Source organism: Apaloderma vittatum, unplaced genomic scaffold (genome assembly GCF_000703405.1).
Source record: "Apaloderma vittatum isolate BGI_N311 unplaced genomic scaffold, ASM70340v1 scaffold5197, whole genome shotgun sequence".
NCBI classification, from domain to species: Eukaryota; Metazoa; Chordata; class Aves; order Trogoniformes; family Trogonidae; genus Apaloderma; species Apaloderma vittatum.
In genome coordinates, this window is record NW_009725568.1 from 27897 (window position 1) to 45446 (window position 17550).

General features: G+C 39.4%; 1 protein-coding gene across 1 annotated transcript in view; it reads left to right on the forward strand.

The window, feature by feature from the left end:
- Positions 1-16404, forward strand: part of RSU1 (Ras suppressor protein 1) — a gene marked incomplete at its 5' end in the record, with an annotated part of 35710 nt that extends 19306 nt beyond the window's left edge. Inside the window, 4 exons of the mRNA XM_009872939.1 lie at positions 119-237; positions 1779-1861; positions 2129-2243; positions 16271-16404. Of these exons, the coding sequence (XP_009871241.1) occupies positions 119-237; positions 1779-1861; positions 2129-2243; positions 16271-16404 (451 nt within the window). The remainder of the gene's footprint in view (positions 1-118; positions 238-1778; positions 1862-2128; positions 2244-16270) is intronic.
- Between the last annotated feature and the right edge of the window lie 1146 nt (positions 16405-17550).

Genomic DNA, 17550 nt, shown 5'->3' on the forward strand with positions numbered 1-17550 from the left:
AGGAAAGCTTGCTGCACATTACATTTTTTTAGAAATGAAACTCTTGTTGCCTGTATTATTCCTACTAGATTTAGTAAATACTTATGTCCTGTTGTGTTTTTTTCCTCTTTACCTGCAGCATGAACAGGTTAAATACCTTGCCGAGGGGATTTGGCTCTTTACCAGCTCTAGAGGTTCTTGACTTGACTTACAACAACTTAAATGAAAATTCTCTCCCTGGAAACTTCTTCTATCTGAGTAAGAAACTTTTCTAAAAACTACAAATCTTAATGATATGATACTTTGCTTTCTGCAGTGGAAATTTATTTGATGGAGATCAAACTCCAACAGAATTCTTCTGATATTTATGTTTTTCTTTGAATCTCTCTTGAATATTTCTACATAGCTCAGCAATATTTATCACTGATATACAGTTACCTGACACCATTGGACACGAGAAGACTTGGCTGGTAATGCTGTATCAGTTTGCCTCTGAGTAATATTTCCTTGGGTTTGTACTCAGTTAAAACTTAAAACTTCACAGAAGCTTGCAAGCCTCAGGGGAGAGTAAGCTGTTTTGCAAGGCAGCTGTTGTGTGTTGACTCCGGAAACAATTGTGTTCCTGATGGCTCATTACTGAAATAGTTCATGTGGATGTTGAAGTGTTGAAGATATTGAAGTGTTCCAGTATTTAAAAAATATGCTAAGGTTACGAAGCTTGGCACAAGAATGGTAGAGCTAAGCAGACCTTTGCACATGTTAAAAATACACACTCTGAGAGTTAAAATAAAGGTATTGTAATGCATATGTGCAAAAGGGCTGCGTTACGGTTGCCTAAGCAACTTGAATTCTGGCGCTTTCTGGATTTCAGTGATTCTGCTACCTTGCTGGTCTTTTCAGCATACTCTGCTGAAGTGACTTCTGGATCGATGCATTTAGCAGCAAAAGTGGCAGATGAGGGGAGAGGAAGGAGTGCTGCTGGCCAAGAGATTTTGTGCTTGTGACCTGGCAGAGGGAAATTTAGTCAGCGTTACTTAAAACGGTCACATTTAATGAAATGAAAAGAGGAGGAGTAAACTGCGAGAGACAAATGGGATCTTGTGGGGAGGAGAAGTTTTGCTGACTTGACCACCTGCCTTTCTGCGGCACCCAACAGTTCTTTGTGAGTCTCCATTTTCTTTTTTTTCTTTTTTTTTCTTTTTTTTTTTTTTCAAACTGTCATGTATGCTCATTTGGTAATAGCAAGCTACATGGTTGTGCTGGGTCATCTCTTTTTCTGTGAATGTCAGAGAGACTAAGCATGGAAATTGCAAATTACACAATTTGAGTCTTCTGTAATTGCTTTCTTTTAAGGTCTCTTTCGTAGTGTTAGGCTGTGCTTTCTGTCAAGCTTAACATAGACATATACTTCTCAAAAGAGCAGATGATTTTTTAAATGTTTGTTTAGAATGCAAATTCATGCAATAAATAAGAATCAGGAGTAATAAAGAGTAATGAGTGTATTCTGACAACAGCCAAGCATTAAGATGATATACCAGAACCTTCCAGAATCTACTGTTGTAGAAATTGTTAATTGTGTCAGTCTTTTTGAATATAGATTTTTTTCCTGAACTCGCCAACAATACAATAAACTGGTAAATCTAAGTTTGACCTGGTTGTTATTGTTGTGAGCCTTGGGTATGTCAAAGGCTTTTCACAAAGTCAGGATTATTAATCAAACCTGACTCCCTTTTATTGATTAGACCTCAAATGTTTGGGTTACATGCCACCCTGTTTATATATTGCTGTTTAATTTGCAGCCACCCTGCGTGCTCTCTATCTAAGTGACAACGATTTTGAAATCCTGCCACCAGATATTGGGAAGCTCACAAAGTTGCAGATAGTAAGTAATTTATCTAAATTCTTGGAAAATCAATTCACTTTTGCAATGCTTGTAGGTATAGAATCTCGTCAATATGAGGAGTAGTAGGGTATATTTGCAGGAATAGACCACTATACCTGGAACTATTTCTTCTTTACCAGCAGACACTTGTAAATAAATTGCAAGAATTGTCTAGGAGAAAGGTGGGGGCAGAGGGAGTCAATTGCTGTTTTAGGCTACTTTGTTGTAACCCAAAAATTGTTTTAACTACTTTATATTCACTCCTAGTTGAGTCTTAGAGACAATGACCTGATATCACTGCCTAAAGAAATTGGTGAGCTCACTCAGCTTAAGGAACTTCATATCCAGGGAAATCGTCTTACTGTGCTGCCTCCAGAACTAGGTAAGATTATGGATGATCATTTAATTATTTGAATAATGATGATAATGATGCACTGTGCTTCGTTTGAAATTAAACCTGTTGTTAAACTCTCAGAAATTATTAACCTTAAGTTGTCATTGCTGCTAGTATTTATTTTCCTCTGAGAAACACACACTTTTTCACTCCTACTGGATATACAGGAGGGGCCAGAATATAATGTGTGTTTGCTTTTATTAGTTTTTTATGTGTTGCATATCCTTGTGTGTTAGTACACCTGACATCCAACTGGTATCTAGCATCTTGCTTTATATAATGTGTTGTTAAGTATTGGGTCTGCAAAGCTGTTCTTATCTCTCGCTGGGTTTTGAGAACACTCTTTGGATCAACCAAAAATTATATTAAGCAGAAATGACAGCAATATAAGTGGTTTGTTGGTTTGGGTTTTTTTTGGTGACTATTCCTAGAAATGGAAGCTTGATCAACTGGAGTAAAATAAAGTTAAATTAGAGAAATTTTCCATTTTTCTGTTTCAGTAGCCTACCTTTCTTAGTGAATTGACAGCTCTTTCGCTTGCAGGAGTGAAACTGGTTTCCATGTTTTGAATTTGTAATATTGGCCGTTTAAGTGCTTAAAACTGGCTTCTTTCAACCTGTAGAGTTTTTCTTTGAAACTCAAGAATTGATTTTGCTAAATTTATGTTGCAGTATTACATTTTATATGACAGGCATTAACTTCAATAGAAGTTGTGCCTGTTTGCTCCAAGCCAGAATTTGGTTTCAGATATTTTTGAAGATTGTCATAAAATATTATTGGGAATAATGTAGCTGCATCAATTATCTGTTGTTGAAATAGCTGTTACACAGGGTTTATTCCTTGTTTATTTTTATTGTGGACTGTTATATAGGGAAGTTTCTTTGTTTCTACTAACACCTTTCAAATAATAGTTCCCAAAACTACAGAAACACAGTGAGAGAAGTTAGCAGGATAAATTATATCTCGTCATAAGAACTTGCTTTGACCCATTAGAGAATGTGGCAGATGTGTATAAATGAAACAGTGTGCAATGTATGCTTTTTGTTTAGTACAGCAAAGTGTCTGCTATTTTCCTGTGAGGTGGGGGAAGATGTTTGGTTTGACTTTTATTTGTTTATTCACCGTGTTTTTTTTTTCCTTTATCAATCTAGCAGACTGTAGAGGCAGAGTGTTTTTATTATTTTTTTTCTCACCAATGGTAGATGAAAGTTGCTCTTATTTCCTTGATTTCAGATGTTTAATTCTTGATACAGGTATACTCTTTTTAGCTTTTTGTCAAAGTCATATTTATTTACAAATTCTCTTTAAACATCAATAACATTCCAGAAGCGTGTAGTATCTGTAAATGTGCTTGTGTGTAGCTTCCTAAATTATAGCCTTGTTTTTTCCAGGAAGTGAAAGTTAAATGCTACACTGAGTCCAGCCACCTTCAGTGGCTAATTAAATGTTCTAAACATGCTGCTACCTTACAAGCATAAATGCAGATTCACTTTAAATGGTTTTACCATCATTGTCCAAGCCAAATGGAAACATTTGAAACAAAATTATTGATATTTATTTTGCACTGACCAATGAAACTCAAGGAAGCATTTATCTTTTTAGTTAACATCTGTTTGCATAGATAAATACCATAATTGATTAGAAAAAGGACTTGTAATTTTGCCCCACTGATCAGGATGAGGTGCATTGACACAGCTTAAGTGCTTGTCACCTCAGTTCTTTTACTCAAATGCTATTCTATAAATTATACTTTTCTCTTCATGTATTACCAAAGTTTTGGGGTTTATGGTCTTACCCCAGATCCTCATCCAAGATCAGTTGTTGTAATTTCTATTGCAGTCTGTGCCATGCATAGGGCTAGAATAATAGAATGATTTGGCTTGGAAGGGACCTCCAAGATCATCGAGTTCCAACCCCCTGCCGTGGCAGGGACGTCTCCTGCTAGATCAGGTTGCTCAAGGCTCCATCCCGCCTGGCCCTGCACACTTCCAGGAATCGAGCATCCACAACCTCTCTGGGCAACCTGTTCCAGTGCCTCACCACCCTCAGGGTAAAGAACTTCTTCCTTATATCTCGTCTAAACCTACGCTCCTCCAGCTTCCACCAATTCCCCCTCGTCCTGTCACTACAGGCCCTTGTAAAAAGTCCCTCCCCAGCCTTCTTGTAGGCCCCTTCAGGTGCCGGAAGGCCACTGTAAGGTCCCCTTGGAGCCTTCTCTTTTCCAGGCTGAACAAGCCCAACTCTCTCAGCCTGTCCTCACAGGAGAGGTGTTCCAGCCCTCTGACCACCTTGGTAACCCTCCTCTGGACTCGCTCCAACAGCTCTGTGTCTTTCTTGTGTTGAGCGCTCAAGAGCTGGACAACTATCTCAAATACTTAAAAAAGCCTAGATTTTGGAGTATATTTCCAGAGAACATTACACTGAAGCCTAGGTTTCTAATTTGTGCAATTTGCAAGCATATTTTCTGTGCGAAGCAATGTTCTTGCTTGTTTAATAAACATCTAAGCAAACATTTAGCAAATGGATCATCGGGCTGGGCTTTGGAGGACTTGTTTGAGATCCGGTAGGAGCGGGCCACAGGCATGCATGGATCCACTGAATGAATAGAAAAGTCATTTCACTCTGCAGCCCTGTTTTCCTTTCTGCGAATTAGGGCAGTTTAGAGAAGCCCAGCTTTGCAGGCAGTTTTAAAGTCTGCTGATGAAAGGTGGTGTGCAAGCGTTACACCCTAATGAATGGACTGCTAATTCCATAATCATCATCTGAGGGGAAAAAGAATTTTACCTGCTTTTTGACTTCTACCCCTAAATTTTTTAAGTTGAATTATAATTTAAGGAGAGGTATCCAAATACTTTGTGCTGTGCATGTTGAATAAATAGCTATTCAATGAGCAGGTCGTATTTGCATTGTTTGGAGATGCTGCTGTTCCATTTAAAGTAAACAGACTTTCCTCTCTCATTGTCACTTTCATGATGAAAGATGCTGAAGGCTTTTGACTGGCTTAGTTCAGGAGCTAGTGGACATCAGTGAGTCATTAGATGCTCATTTACCAGGGAGATGGGCATAATATAAACACCACAACAAAACAGTGGATTTGAATGAGGAGAAAGGGAGGAGAACATTAAGCTGTTTTTTAAAGGTAATAGAAATAAGGGCGGAAAAGGCATGGAGAGTAGGGTGTGAGAAAAGGCTGCAGACAGGGATTGGGATCACAGTTCTGGAGCGGAGAGACGCTACAGAATCACAGAATTACTGAGGCTGGAAGAAACCTCTGAGGTAATCAAGTCCAGTCTATGACCCAACACCACTATATTGGCTAGACCATGGCACTAAATCCCACATCCAGTCTTTCCTTAAACACCTCCAATGATGATGCCCACTTCCCTGGGCAGTGCACCCCGATGTCTGACCACCCTCTCCATGAGGAAGTGCTTCCTGAGATCCAACCTAATAAACCAAAAAAAACAACGCTGCAGTCTGCTCTTAATTTCACCTGACATGACTGAGGCCGTAAGAGGACGGGGGCGAATCAGTATTATCCTCCTCTGCGTTTAGCAGAGAGAATCCATCACTAATTTAAGAAAAATATTCTTGCCCGGGAGAAAAACGAGGGGTCTAGAGGAGCACACTGGTGCTCTGGGTGAAGGTGCTTGTCTGTAAATACAGTACGTGTGAGTGATGAATGCAGGAAATGGCCGGGAGTAGGTGGGTGGAATTTGCAACTTGTTTTTATCATTTGTCTCTCAAAAATCCGTTCATGAGGAATGGTGGTGGGCAGTCATATATAAACTTAAAAGAAGCACTGGCATTTTTTTTCCTAGCATTTAAAAGGTTATGTGCTGCATTGTGAGACAAATAAATCATGATTCACTGCAACAACAGAGTTGCAGTCAGTTATATAAATTGCCAAGGAAGCACTAAATCTGTCACTTTATGTATTCTGACCATTTAACAATTGGAACCGTGTTTGGGAAGAAAGCCAAGTAGAAACAAGAACCACGTGAAATGGCAGATGCAGTTAGTAAGATCAATGCTTGTGTTTTAAGTATGGTCATCTGGGTGGACCCATATGTGCCACATAAAAGATTTTCTTAGCAGAGTCAGGAGTGGAAGAGAATGGTACAGAATATTCACAAAGTTGTAGCTAAGTGTAAATAGCCACCCAGAAAAGGTAACTAGCTTATCTGTAGGTTTATTGTTTGTATGTGAAGACAACAACACGATTTTTAAAATACAGATTCTAATGTTAACTGTGTTCGCTACCCTTCTGCCAACACACGTGTGTGCACTTGTACACAGAGTTTGCTCGTGTTTGTGCACGTGGGAAGAACAGTGATTTTTAAGGATGCATTTTTAGTTACCATTCTCTTTTCCCAAAGCTGTATGTTTGCATCAATGCCTTTTAAGTATACTATTCAGTAGTGTGCTAATTTATCAAATAGTTTCCTCAGGTAAAGGGGACACTATCAAATATAAATTTAGATACATATTTGAAAAGTGGAAAACTCAAGCTCTTTAAAACCACCAAAACCTGGTGGGGTAAGTAGCCGTGGTCCTTTAAAAGGAAGTTGCAACATTTCGTAATTCAAATCTGTATGTCAGACGGCTAAGTAATTCTTTCATCTTTTTTAGTTTTTAACAGCTAAATTATCTTCTGTGGATAAAGGATTGGCTTTAAATAGAAAGTTCAGGGAATCCTGCCAGTAGTCTCAATATTTCCATCACAAGAAGACATTTTAGAGTTTGGCCTTTGAAATTACTCTGAAAATTATGAATGAATATTATATTATGCAAAGTAGTTGCTGCAGTTATTTGTTCACCTTAGTATTAATCAAACTAGCAGTTTGCTTAGGTAATTATAACAGCCGTGTGCAAACATAGGAATCACTTCACAAAAGAGAGTTCTTTTCTAAATATACTTGACATAAATGCTAAACTGTCCTTATTTCGGTATAAACTGTCGCTGCACTCTGCCTGTGTCACAACACAGTGTGCTGCTCACACCTGCAGATACAAGTCTGTGTGCTTGGGGGAGTCCTGAACATCCTGGGGCTGTTTGGACACCAGCTCTGAACACTGGAACAACTAATTGATATCTTGCAATTTTGTTTTTAAAATTACCTATGCTACATTTGGAACTAAGGCAAAGGTAGTGTAAGAAAATAAGGAGCTTTGTTAAACTTGACAACATACAAACAAAATAACTTGTTTCCTAAGACTGCTGATGTAGCAGTTGTTATATATGTTTTTCTATTATTCCTTAACTAGTAAGATAGGCCATAGACAGATTATATATGTAAGAAAAGCATCTCTGAAATTTTGTGAATATTCTAACTTTGTTTCTCATTTGAGGCCTAAGTTAAAAAATTTAAAAAACCACCACCACCAAAACCCACCACTTTTTATGTAGTTAGAGACCAGGCTGATGCCACAGAGTACTTGATGGGAGTTATGGTGTATGGGAAGAGATGACAACTGAAGTTTCGTTATACACAGAAAGATGTTTTCTATAGCCCATCATTTAGATTTATACTACAAGCATTCATTTCCTTACACTGCTGTAATTCTTGCCAAACTCCTCAAGATTCAGATGTGATGTTACATTAGTTCTCAAAATATGCAAGTCCTACCGTTGCCTCTCAGATGACTCCAGTGTGTCATTAGGCTTTCCTAATGTTAACTGTACTCTGATTAGAAGTACCATCAGCATAATAATGATGTTTCTGTCACCAAATATTTCAACTATTCTGCTGGAGCTGTGGTAGGTAAAACTACCATAATCACAGGCAGTCTGAGAAAATGTTCTACTTGTTAAATTTCGTTCATTTTGTGTTTCATAGTACTTAAAAGTGGTTTCACTCTTCTGAGTACTTGACAACCTGTGTTTGAATGGAAGTTTCAAAGGTAATATGGTGAATCTTTTTTGAACTCATATTTTTTGAACTCATATTTTTAAATTAACTAGGTTTTGGTCTGATACGGACCTTTCAAAGAGAGAATGCTCTGTTGAATTCCCATGTAATTGAGAATCCCAGGGGAGTTGCTGAGGTTGGAAAAAATGTGCAGTGTATTTCAAAATAAATTGGGATGCTGATCCTCTAAGCCTGTAATACTTCCTGTGCCATTAAAACATCTTTGATGTTAAACTACTTTGACATTACGTTAATTCTGTTTGTCTCAAAAAATGACTGCCCTGTAGTGTGTTTCTTGGGTTTCTTCACTGGGAACACTTAGCAGTGACTGTCACTTTGTCCCTCGAGATCCCGGTAAGAGCCAGACATTTGTTACTACTACCTTTGCTGCTCTGTGTATTTCCAGCACAACAAATCACTTTTCAAAGAAGGAAACTTAGCAGTACTTGTTAGGTCTTCTGGTAAACCATCTCTCTCTTCTATTAGGAACATGGGAGAAATGAAGTTAATCAAGTTATAATTTGAAATAATTTTAGAAAGAATATAGGAAATGTTTTGAAGTAATTTATTGGCGCTTGGTCAAGATGCTGGTTCTTCTGCTGTACTCCTTAGCTACCCACACGACTGCACCAGCCAGGCTGGTTGCCTTGGTACCTGAAGGCTGTGTGTGGTGGAGTTTGGCTGTTGAAACAGCATCATTTGTCATGTGGAAGTACAAGCCATGAGCAGAGCATTGCCTTGCTAAGAGTGCCTTGTGTGCTGCATTGAATAAGTTCCTGTTTTGTGGCTTTCATTGTGAATGTTTGTATTATTTACTCTTTTTATTAGTTGTCTTTCTAAGGTCAGGTTTTCTATGTGAATTGGTAGTAGAAATTGCCAGGGCTCTCCACTTGTTCCCAGAGTTAACCACTACTTCTTTTCCAGAATATGGAAATGTGAGTTTACCTGGCCAGGTTAGGTCTATTTTCTTCCTGTACTTAGTAGCTCAAATGTGGTTTAAAGGAAAAGATCAGCATTTCATCCATTCCGTTCTGTTGTCTTTCTCAGGCTTCATTGTCAGTCCTGACGTGTTCTGGAATGGAAGTGTCCTCGTGCTAGACTCCCCGTTACACTTTGGTATAATAATTCTCTCTGACCTTTGCTGTGATGCTGGAATTTTGTATAAATATCTCAGGCCTAAATTCGCTGTCTTTTAAACTCTCTTCTTTGAAAGGTTGAGGTGGGACAGTGCTGGAGAGTAAAATCCTCTTCCCATAGAACTGTAATTGTGGTGGCTGAGGCAATGCCAGTTTGTCCTGTATCACTTCACCTTTCTGTCAAGGGTGAAGATTGTGGCATTTGGTTGGTCTGCTTTTACTTTTTTTTAATTTCAGCTGTGGTCTTTTTTCTAAGAGTTGAAGCAAATGAAGTGGCTATTCTGGAACCACATAGAATAATCACAGTCTTTATTTAACCTATCAAAGGGAAGAGTGACAGGAGACTTAGCTGCCAATCCATGCTAACTCCACAAGAAGAGAGCACAGGTCATTTCTCTCCTGCGTAGATGGGCAGAAGCAGCAGCCATGTTCAAGAACTAAGACAGCTCATTTCAGCACTGAAATAAAGAAGAGGTTTTAATAGTTGTGAACTATTTGAATAAGACACCAATGGTAGACCCTCCATTTCCTGATGGTTTTCAGACCTGATATTTTTCTGTTTTAAATGTCTTTATTAAACTCTGCAATTACTAAACTGACACAGAGGTCCATGGTTAGATGTATTCAAGTGAACATTCAAGCTGGAGTCTAATCTCTGAACTCGTTATTGGAAATTCTCGTTTTCTTCTAAGAAGTTGTTAGAATCATGTGGTGTTACAACATCTGCACTCCTGTTTTCTGTCCCTGAAAATTATTGTAAAACTGAGGATGGACTTGGGCTCCAGTGCTCAACTTTCAGATTGCTCGTTCAGCCTTCTCTTACCCCGGGGTTTCCCATCCATCGCTCGCAGGTGAGCAGCCATTCCCATCTGTGTGGTCAGGCAGGCAGTCAGATGAGGACTTGCATCCTGCTTCTCTCTGATGGATGCTCTGGAGTATCTGTCTGGTTAATCTGTATGTACTGAACCTGACTTATTATTTGAGACTTGGAACCTTTTCCCCTGGTGTGTAAAACCACCACAAATGCTGTTTGAGGGTTCTCTGAAGTGCTAGTGACTCCAAGTGACACTGTTAGACCTTCTCCAGTAGAAGAATGTAGGGACGAGTGGGCTAAAGTGTTGTTGGGATCAATCTTTTGGAGGTGCTTCAGCCTGGTTTTAGATTTACTGGTTGTTTTCTTTCAGAAACTCATCAATAAGCAAATGTATATTTTCAACATATGCTATGGAGCTGTAGATGTGTTTATCATACTGAATATTTCTGTGAATATTTCTGCTGTTCCAGAAAGATTGAGTCGCGTTTTGCATATGTACCAGAAGTATTTGCTTTCCGTTGTCTTATTGCTCCTTCGTAACTGCTGTTTAAGTCTACTCTCTTCTGTTACTAATCCTTAAATAGTGATAGAGGTCTTCAAAACAGAGGTGATCTTATTTGTTTATAGGAATGATATGAGTTACCAATAAACAGCTTACATGTGCTTAGATTTGTGTAAAAATAGTTTGCTTTCGATAACACTTTGTGGCTCAGAGATCAGTATACATTTTCATTTTTTTACATAGATTTTAAGACATCAGTCACAATTAATTGCTTTGGTATCATTTTTATGACATAATAGTCATGGTATTTCTTCCACCTCAATGCTTAAATCAATCCCTTTCTCTATGCAGACAAAGCACATGCCGCAAAAGTAATAAAAGTATAAGCCCTGTGGTGTAAAGCAAATCTAAAACAAGCCAGGACAGACGTATTTTTACATATAACCGAAGTTTAAATTTAGCGTAGTGGATTGAACCCTTACTTAACATTTAATAAAACAGGATTCAAAGGTATTTATATCTAAATAAAGAAATAAAACTATTTTCTTTCCTCCTGTCCTTATGTGCAACGGTGAGAGAGTAAGACCTTTGTGTTGTAAAGGGAAAGAACATTTAAATTGCAGTCTTAAGAGGAATTGCTGAATGGGATGTGTTTACAGCCCGAGGACTCTCCATGGGGTCAGTGCAGTAGAGTGTAGGCTGGAAGGTGAGGCAACGTGTCCGCAGGACACAGATGGGGAAAACAACAGGCTAAAATTATTTCCATTGATTTTAATGAAGCTCCACTAGGGATGAATTTAAACCTTTATAAAGCAGCGTTGATCTGGCATTTTACAGCTAGAATCATGTTTCTTATGCTGAATGCCAATGTTCACTTCGCAAATGTCAGAGTTGTTTAATTACTTTATTTCACCTTTTAATTTTTGAAAGTATTTAAAGTGTTGCCAAGGGGTGTTCGTCTGGAAAGGACAAGTCAGTTTTGTGTTCATTCTGTTTTCTTTTGTTTGTATTGAAGTAATGCCTATGTACAGTAGTCATACCTTACTCTATCTCAAGTATAGGTACACTAGGTAAATATTACACATCTTCTATATCGTATGTCGCAACAGGATGAGGGGCTTAGAGTTGTACATGAGAATTGCTTGCAGCCTAGATCTAATGGACAGGAGGAGCCTGGGAAGTCTGGACCTGCACCTTCTGCAAACATGACTGTGGGAGACAGCTTTTTTTTTCTTTTTTCATTTATGAGCTCTTTTCTGCCCTTTGCAGACAGTTGAGCAAAATACGAGTGTTCACACAAACCAATTTTTATTTTGACAGCACTGGAAGGAAGTAACAAGAAACATTAACTATCATGTTTTCGATCAAATGCAGGACAGATTTATCTAGGGAGGTGCAGGGAAACTGCAGCTGCCTTTTCCCTTTAATGTCAGTCAGGACAGGGTGTGCCCACTGTCATATGAGATGTCCACCTTTGGCTGTGGGAGCTCTGAATTTAAACAGTGATAAATGGTATGTTTGTCAATGGATGGCATAACTTAGAATACATTAAAATTAAATATATGCATACTTTTTGTTCTTGAATTTTTAAGGGTTTGTTATGGTGTAGATTTCTTTTACTGTAGCCTCCAGTTGTACCTGATGAGAGGTTTGGCCAGGAAACAGGTCTACACAGGTTACAAGTTGGGCATAGGAATGATTTGTTTTTATGGTGAGTTAAACACAGAAGTTCAGTCAGGCTGAGTCAATCAAACTTATTAGTTCAGGATCATCTTTTGATACAGTGAGTGCTGAGACAGGAGAAAAAAAAGTCAAGATCAGATATTTCTATGACTACACAGCTGTCTCCTTTTAGAAGGCTTTTGGTCATTCTGTGCAGGTCACCCACAGCAGTCAGCTGTTAGACCTTTTCTCTTTTACAGACTGTCCAGGGTCATATTGATCTATCTGTCTAGTTAGTTAGTTAGTTTGTCATTTAGTTAGTTATGCAAATAATTTTAGAAGCACTCAGACATAATTTGAAAACATTTCTGTGATCTAGGAAAGGGGCTACGCTGTCTAGCCTTAAGGATAGCTGCCTTCTCTCTTACCAGAGGCATGTGATTCAAATGCATTTCAGTGGAGTTGGTCTCTTTCACTATGGCAAAATAGTAAGAACCTTACGTCCATTCTGAAGAAACACAATTTTAGAGATGATAAACAAATGTGTTTTAATAAATTGATGTACATGGAAAGAACAAACCAGCAATGACCAATGCAGTCTCCAACCTTAATATATTTTGTGATCGAATCTTCTGTACTGGATTTTTACTAGAGGCAGTTTTGTATTTTGCTTACTAAAAATATCCGAGGGATTTGTTGTGATCCGTGAGGCAGAACAGTTTATAAATTTCCTAAAGGCCTGGGGATAGTGTTCTGCTGATGCTGCTGTTAGACAATATGCATACAGGCGCATCTGCCGTGGCTCATTCCCTGGCCCGTGGCTCTAGTGCTGCAGGGATGGAATAACAGCATTTCTTAGCTCAGTGCTGCTATTAAAAACCTTCTAGGCAGGGAGACTGTTGGTGAGGGGACAGGGACACATCTGTGACATGTCCAGTTGCATAGCGCTCCTGCGGTGAGCCTGGTACAAGAGTTGTTGCTTCAGGCAGGTTTGATCATCTCTTCCAAGCTGCTGGTTCGTCTTGCTGCACCAGGGCAGAAGGGTTCATGCAGAACTCCCATGTTTGGTTATTGCAGAACGTACTGGTCCTGAGAAGTTCCTGAGACTTGGGCCTTCTGCTTGGGACTCCTGGATGTCCTGCAGCAGAATTACATGAGCCATCAATTCCCAGATGCTTTAGCTGTAAGCACAGAGAGGACACCAGGACATGGCCCCAAGCAATTCACAGTGATGTAGGAGTGACATGTCCATCCTGTCTCAGTTTTAATTATACAGCTTCTCTGTTCTCAGGTGGCTTGCCTAGTGGCAGGAGTGGTTGACTCCTTTTCCAGCATAGTGGTGATAAGGTGGGACATGCTCTCTGTGACTTCTCCTGCTTAATTTTCTGCCTGTTTCTGGCCTTCATTTCTAGATGGAAGTTCCAGTATTGAATGAGTTTAAGGCATCAGGTCCCCTGTCCTTCGTGAGGCAACTCTCCTTTACTCCCCTGTGGAGGAGCACCCTCTCTGCCTGGTGCTTGCCCTGAGGACGGATGGGTTGCTCCTTTTCACACTGCAATGCTTGATTAAATTCTTCAATGAAAACCCCAGTCTGTGAGGTGACAGCTGACCCCTTGCTCCAGCTGTAGGCAGCTGGTGGGACGGGCTGCCAGGAGGGCTCCCGGAAGGATGCACGGGGCAGGAAGGGGGTGGATCCTAGAGTGGATGTTGGACTTCCAGGTGCCCCAATTTCCTCTGTAATTAGGTTAATTTCACCTTTAGGGCCTCTGCCTGCTTCTTCCCTCTGAAGGTAAAAAGTAATATCTGTATCTGCCCCCAGTGTTCTGGGGTAAAGCAGAACACAGAGGAAAATCAAGTGATCCCTTTGACACGGGGGCCACCAGTTCATTTTGCGTGAAGTCCTCTTTTTGCTGTAAGATTTCTTTGACTTTAGTAGAATAGTGTTTATTACAAATAATTACATTTAAATGGGCCAGGTTGTATTTGTGCTGGAAGTGGGCACACTGTGCTACGGGGATGGAAACATGTGACAGCGTTCCCTGAGTGGTAAATGTCTGACACAGCTCAGGACGAGAGGATTCGGCTGAGGCCTTGGCTATTGAGATTTCGGGAATGTGTGACCTATTGCTGGAAACAACATTGAATTTCGCCCGTGGTGGTGCTAGACTTGGCTCCCCAGATTTAACTATTTTTATTAGTTGTACACAGATTGATAATTTTACCTTGATGCAGTAGCTGAAGAACTGTAATTACAAGTGAGCGCTTCACAGCGTTTGGTAGTTCTGGAGAGCAATGCGCGTGGGTTTTTTGCAGGTAATAAAATGGAAAATCCAATTTGCAATTGCAAAGCAAGCCCCTGAGTGATACATGATCTTCATCGCAGCACCGGTCAGAGGGTTACGGCTAATCGAGGTGCTGGCTCGCTTCCCCAGCGGCCTCTGCCTGAAAACCGAACAGCGAGCAGAGTGAGCCTGCGCACGGGGCCAGCCAGCAGAGGTTTAGACACACCAGTTTCTAGCTTATTAGGTCCTCGCTGTCACAATACTTAATCCTGCTTCCTGATCCTTGTTAGAACAGAGCTGCCGAGTCCCTTAATAAAGGAGACGGGTGCCGGGCTCCTAACGAGGCGTGCTGAAGCGTGAGGCAGCGAGGGCAATTGCTGCCTGACTGACGGAGGGGCAAAATGCTCCCTGCCTGTTGTGGTCTCAAAAGAGCAGGCCTCAGACAGCTGACAGATGAGTTTGCTGAGGTAATGGCCACTTGTTGATAGGCTGGTACGAGACGCATGACATCTTTTCACATGATATAATGGTCTGTCTTTAATTATGTTAACCCTTTTTACAGAGAGAAATGCATCAAGGATTAGCTGTAATGTAGAACATGCAGGTGAAATGGCCAGCAAGCCCACGGCTGGCAGCAGTTCCCATAGCATGCATGTGTGTATGTGAGTCCATGCAGCTTAGATAAGCACCTTTAATTCTGAAAAGCTATCACGTCAGGTTGATCTCAGATTTTTCTGACAGCTTGGCTCAGTCAGTTTTCAAAACCTTGTAATTTTTTTACTTGCTATAGTTAAAGATGATTTTTTCATTGTTATTGCTACTTTAGATTTCTGGGAAGAGGACAGGCCTCTCTTAATTGTAAAATTCTCAAAAATAAACCTAAAGCTCAGATTTCTTAAATTGTAGAACACAAAATATTTCGATGTCTAGACCATTCTGGAAATTAGCCTGTTGCATCCATAATCATGTAGAGTTTCAGCACAGTATGTACTGTTTTGGATTTGGGTAGTAAACATTTACAAAACAAACAAAAAAAAACACAACCCTGAGTGAACCCCTGATAGGTCTCTTAAGTCTTCCTGTCAGCAGAACAGGTAAAGCTGGCATGTGGCAAGAATCATAAAATCACAGAATGTTATGGGTTGGAAGGGACCTCTGGAGATCATCTAGTCCAACACGCCTCCCAGAGCAACGATGTTTTTTGTTTGTTTTTCCTCAGTACAGAGAACTATAACCACAAATCGGTGGTAGGATCTTGGTACAAACAACATGTTGAGCACTGGTAAGGCAGAAGAACCTGTTTGTTGACATTGTGCCGGGAGCAGTGATCGAGCAGAGCAAGCTTCTACTACAGTGTCATTCTCCTTTCATTCCTGCAAGCCATGGTTGAGAGGGCCCACCACCTATGCGCTGTTAAGCCCTGCTTAAAACTAATTTGAAGAATAAATGTTATATGCTGTTATATGTGTTCAATCCTGCTGTGCAATATGTAGTAGCAGTGAAATCAATAGAGTGGGATTGCATTTGTCACCGTGGGGAAACTACTACGTTCTCCTATTCCTCTCCACTAAGACTGAAATATTTGCTTGTGTTATTGTCGTACTCTGAAATGAATGACAAGTTTTACATTCACAGCAAGATATTTCCTTAAAATTTTTCCTTTTTCTTGATTTTTTTTAATATTCTGCTTTGTTTAATCCCTTTCAGGTAATTTGGATTTAACTGGTCAAAAGCAAGTCTTCAAAGCAGAGAACAATCCTTGGGTTACCCCAATTGCTGACCAGTTCCAGCTGGGAGTATCTCACGTTTTTGAATACATTCGTTCAGAAACATATAAGTAGTAAGTATTCACTTATGTACTGTATCTGTGTTGTTTTGGGGTGGTTTTTTTTCCATAGTGTGTATGACACAGTTTTATCAGCTACACCCTTCTTTCATAATCCGTGCAGTAGCTTGGTATTCAAAGCAAATATGCAAACCTGTACATTTTTGTTAAGGAATTTTGCTGACAAGGAGGTAAATAAATGTGATTTAGGCATGTTAGGAGAGCACAAAGACTATTTGATATTGTCCTACATTTGCTGTTCATTTCTAAGAGCTATTAAGTAACATTAGATGTAAAAGAGCAAGCATTATAAGCCTTTGAGAAGTACTAATTTTAAATATGTATGGTAAGGCTTCATAGATTGAAATAGATATTTGTTAATGTTTATGGATGCAGGTTGTTATGTTTTGAAAGAGATGTCCAGGATTCAAACCTATTTTGATCTGGACTGCTTCACAGAAGTCTGCAAACCTGGTAATTTGTATGCAGATAGTATTACTTTCTTCATCAATGTAACTGGAAAAAAAATAAACCTCATGCTGAGACTTCTCCAGTTTGTTTCAAAATTCTACGTGAAAATGCTAAGCATTTGTTTAGGAAGTAATATATTTAAAATTCATTCACTGAATTGAAATATTTATTTTCAGTAAAATTTTTTATTACCCATCTACAGTAAAACATTTAGATGGGAAGTTATTTTTACGTGTCTGACAATAGCCTTGATGCTGCCTTCCTAGAAGCAGTAGTTCTAGGTTAAAAAAGTTAGGTTTTGCATTTATCCTTTATTTAAAAATACATTTTTGTGATTTAGAAGCATTTCTGACAGGGTTGGGGTTTTTCATATGGTAGATGTCTGAGCTCAATTACCAAAGGAGATTATTCATGAGTCAAGGATTTTTGGATTCCAATTAAGTAACTGAGATGTAAATTTTTTTATGAAACTAAGTGATCGAGCAATGGCTTTTGTAAGCTGTTCTTCATTTACAGAATTTAAGTGGAAAGGATCACAGATGGGAGAGTGGTTACAAAAATTGAGTGTCTCAGAAGTGTCCTGATATTTATACCGTAATAGGTGTTCTCAAGATAGATTTATTCATAGATTTAAGTAGGCTGCAACACCCTTCTTCTGGTAGTACTCTGTACTACAGACACGGTGTAGGGA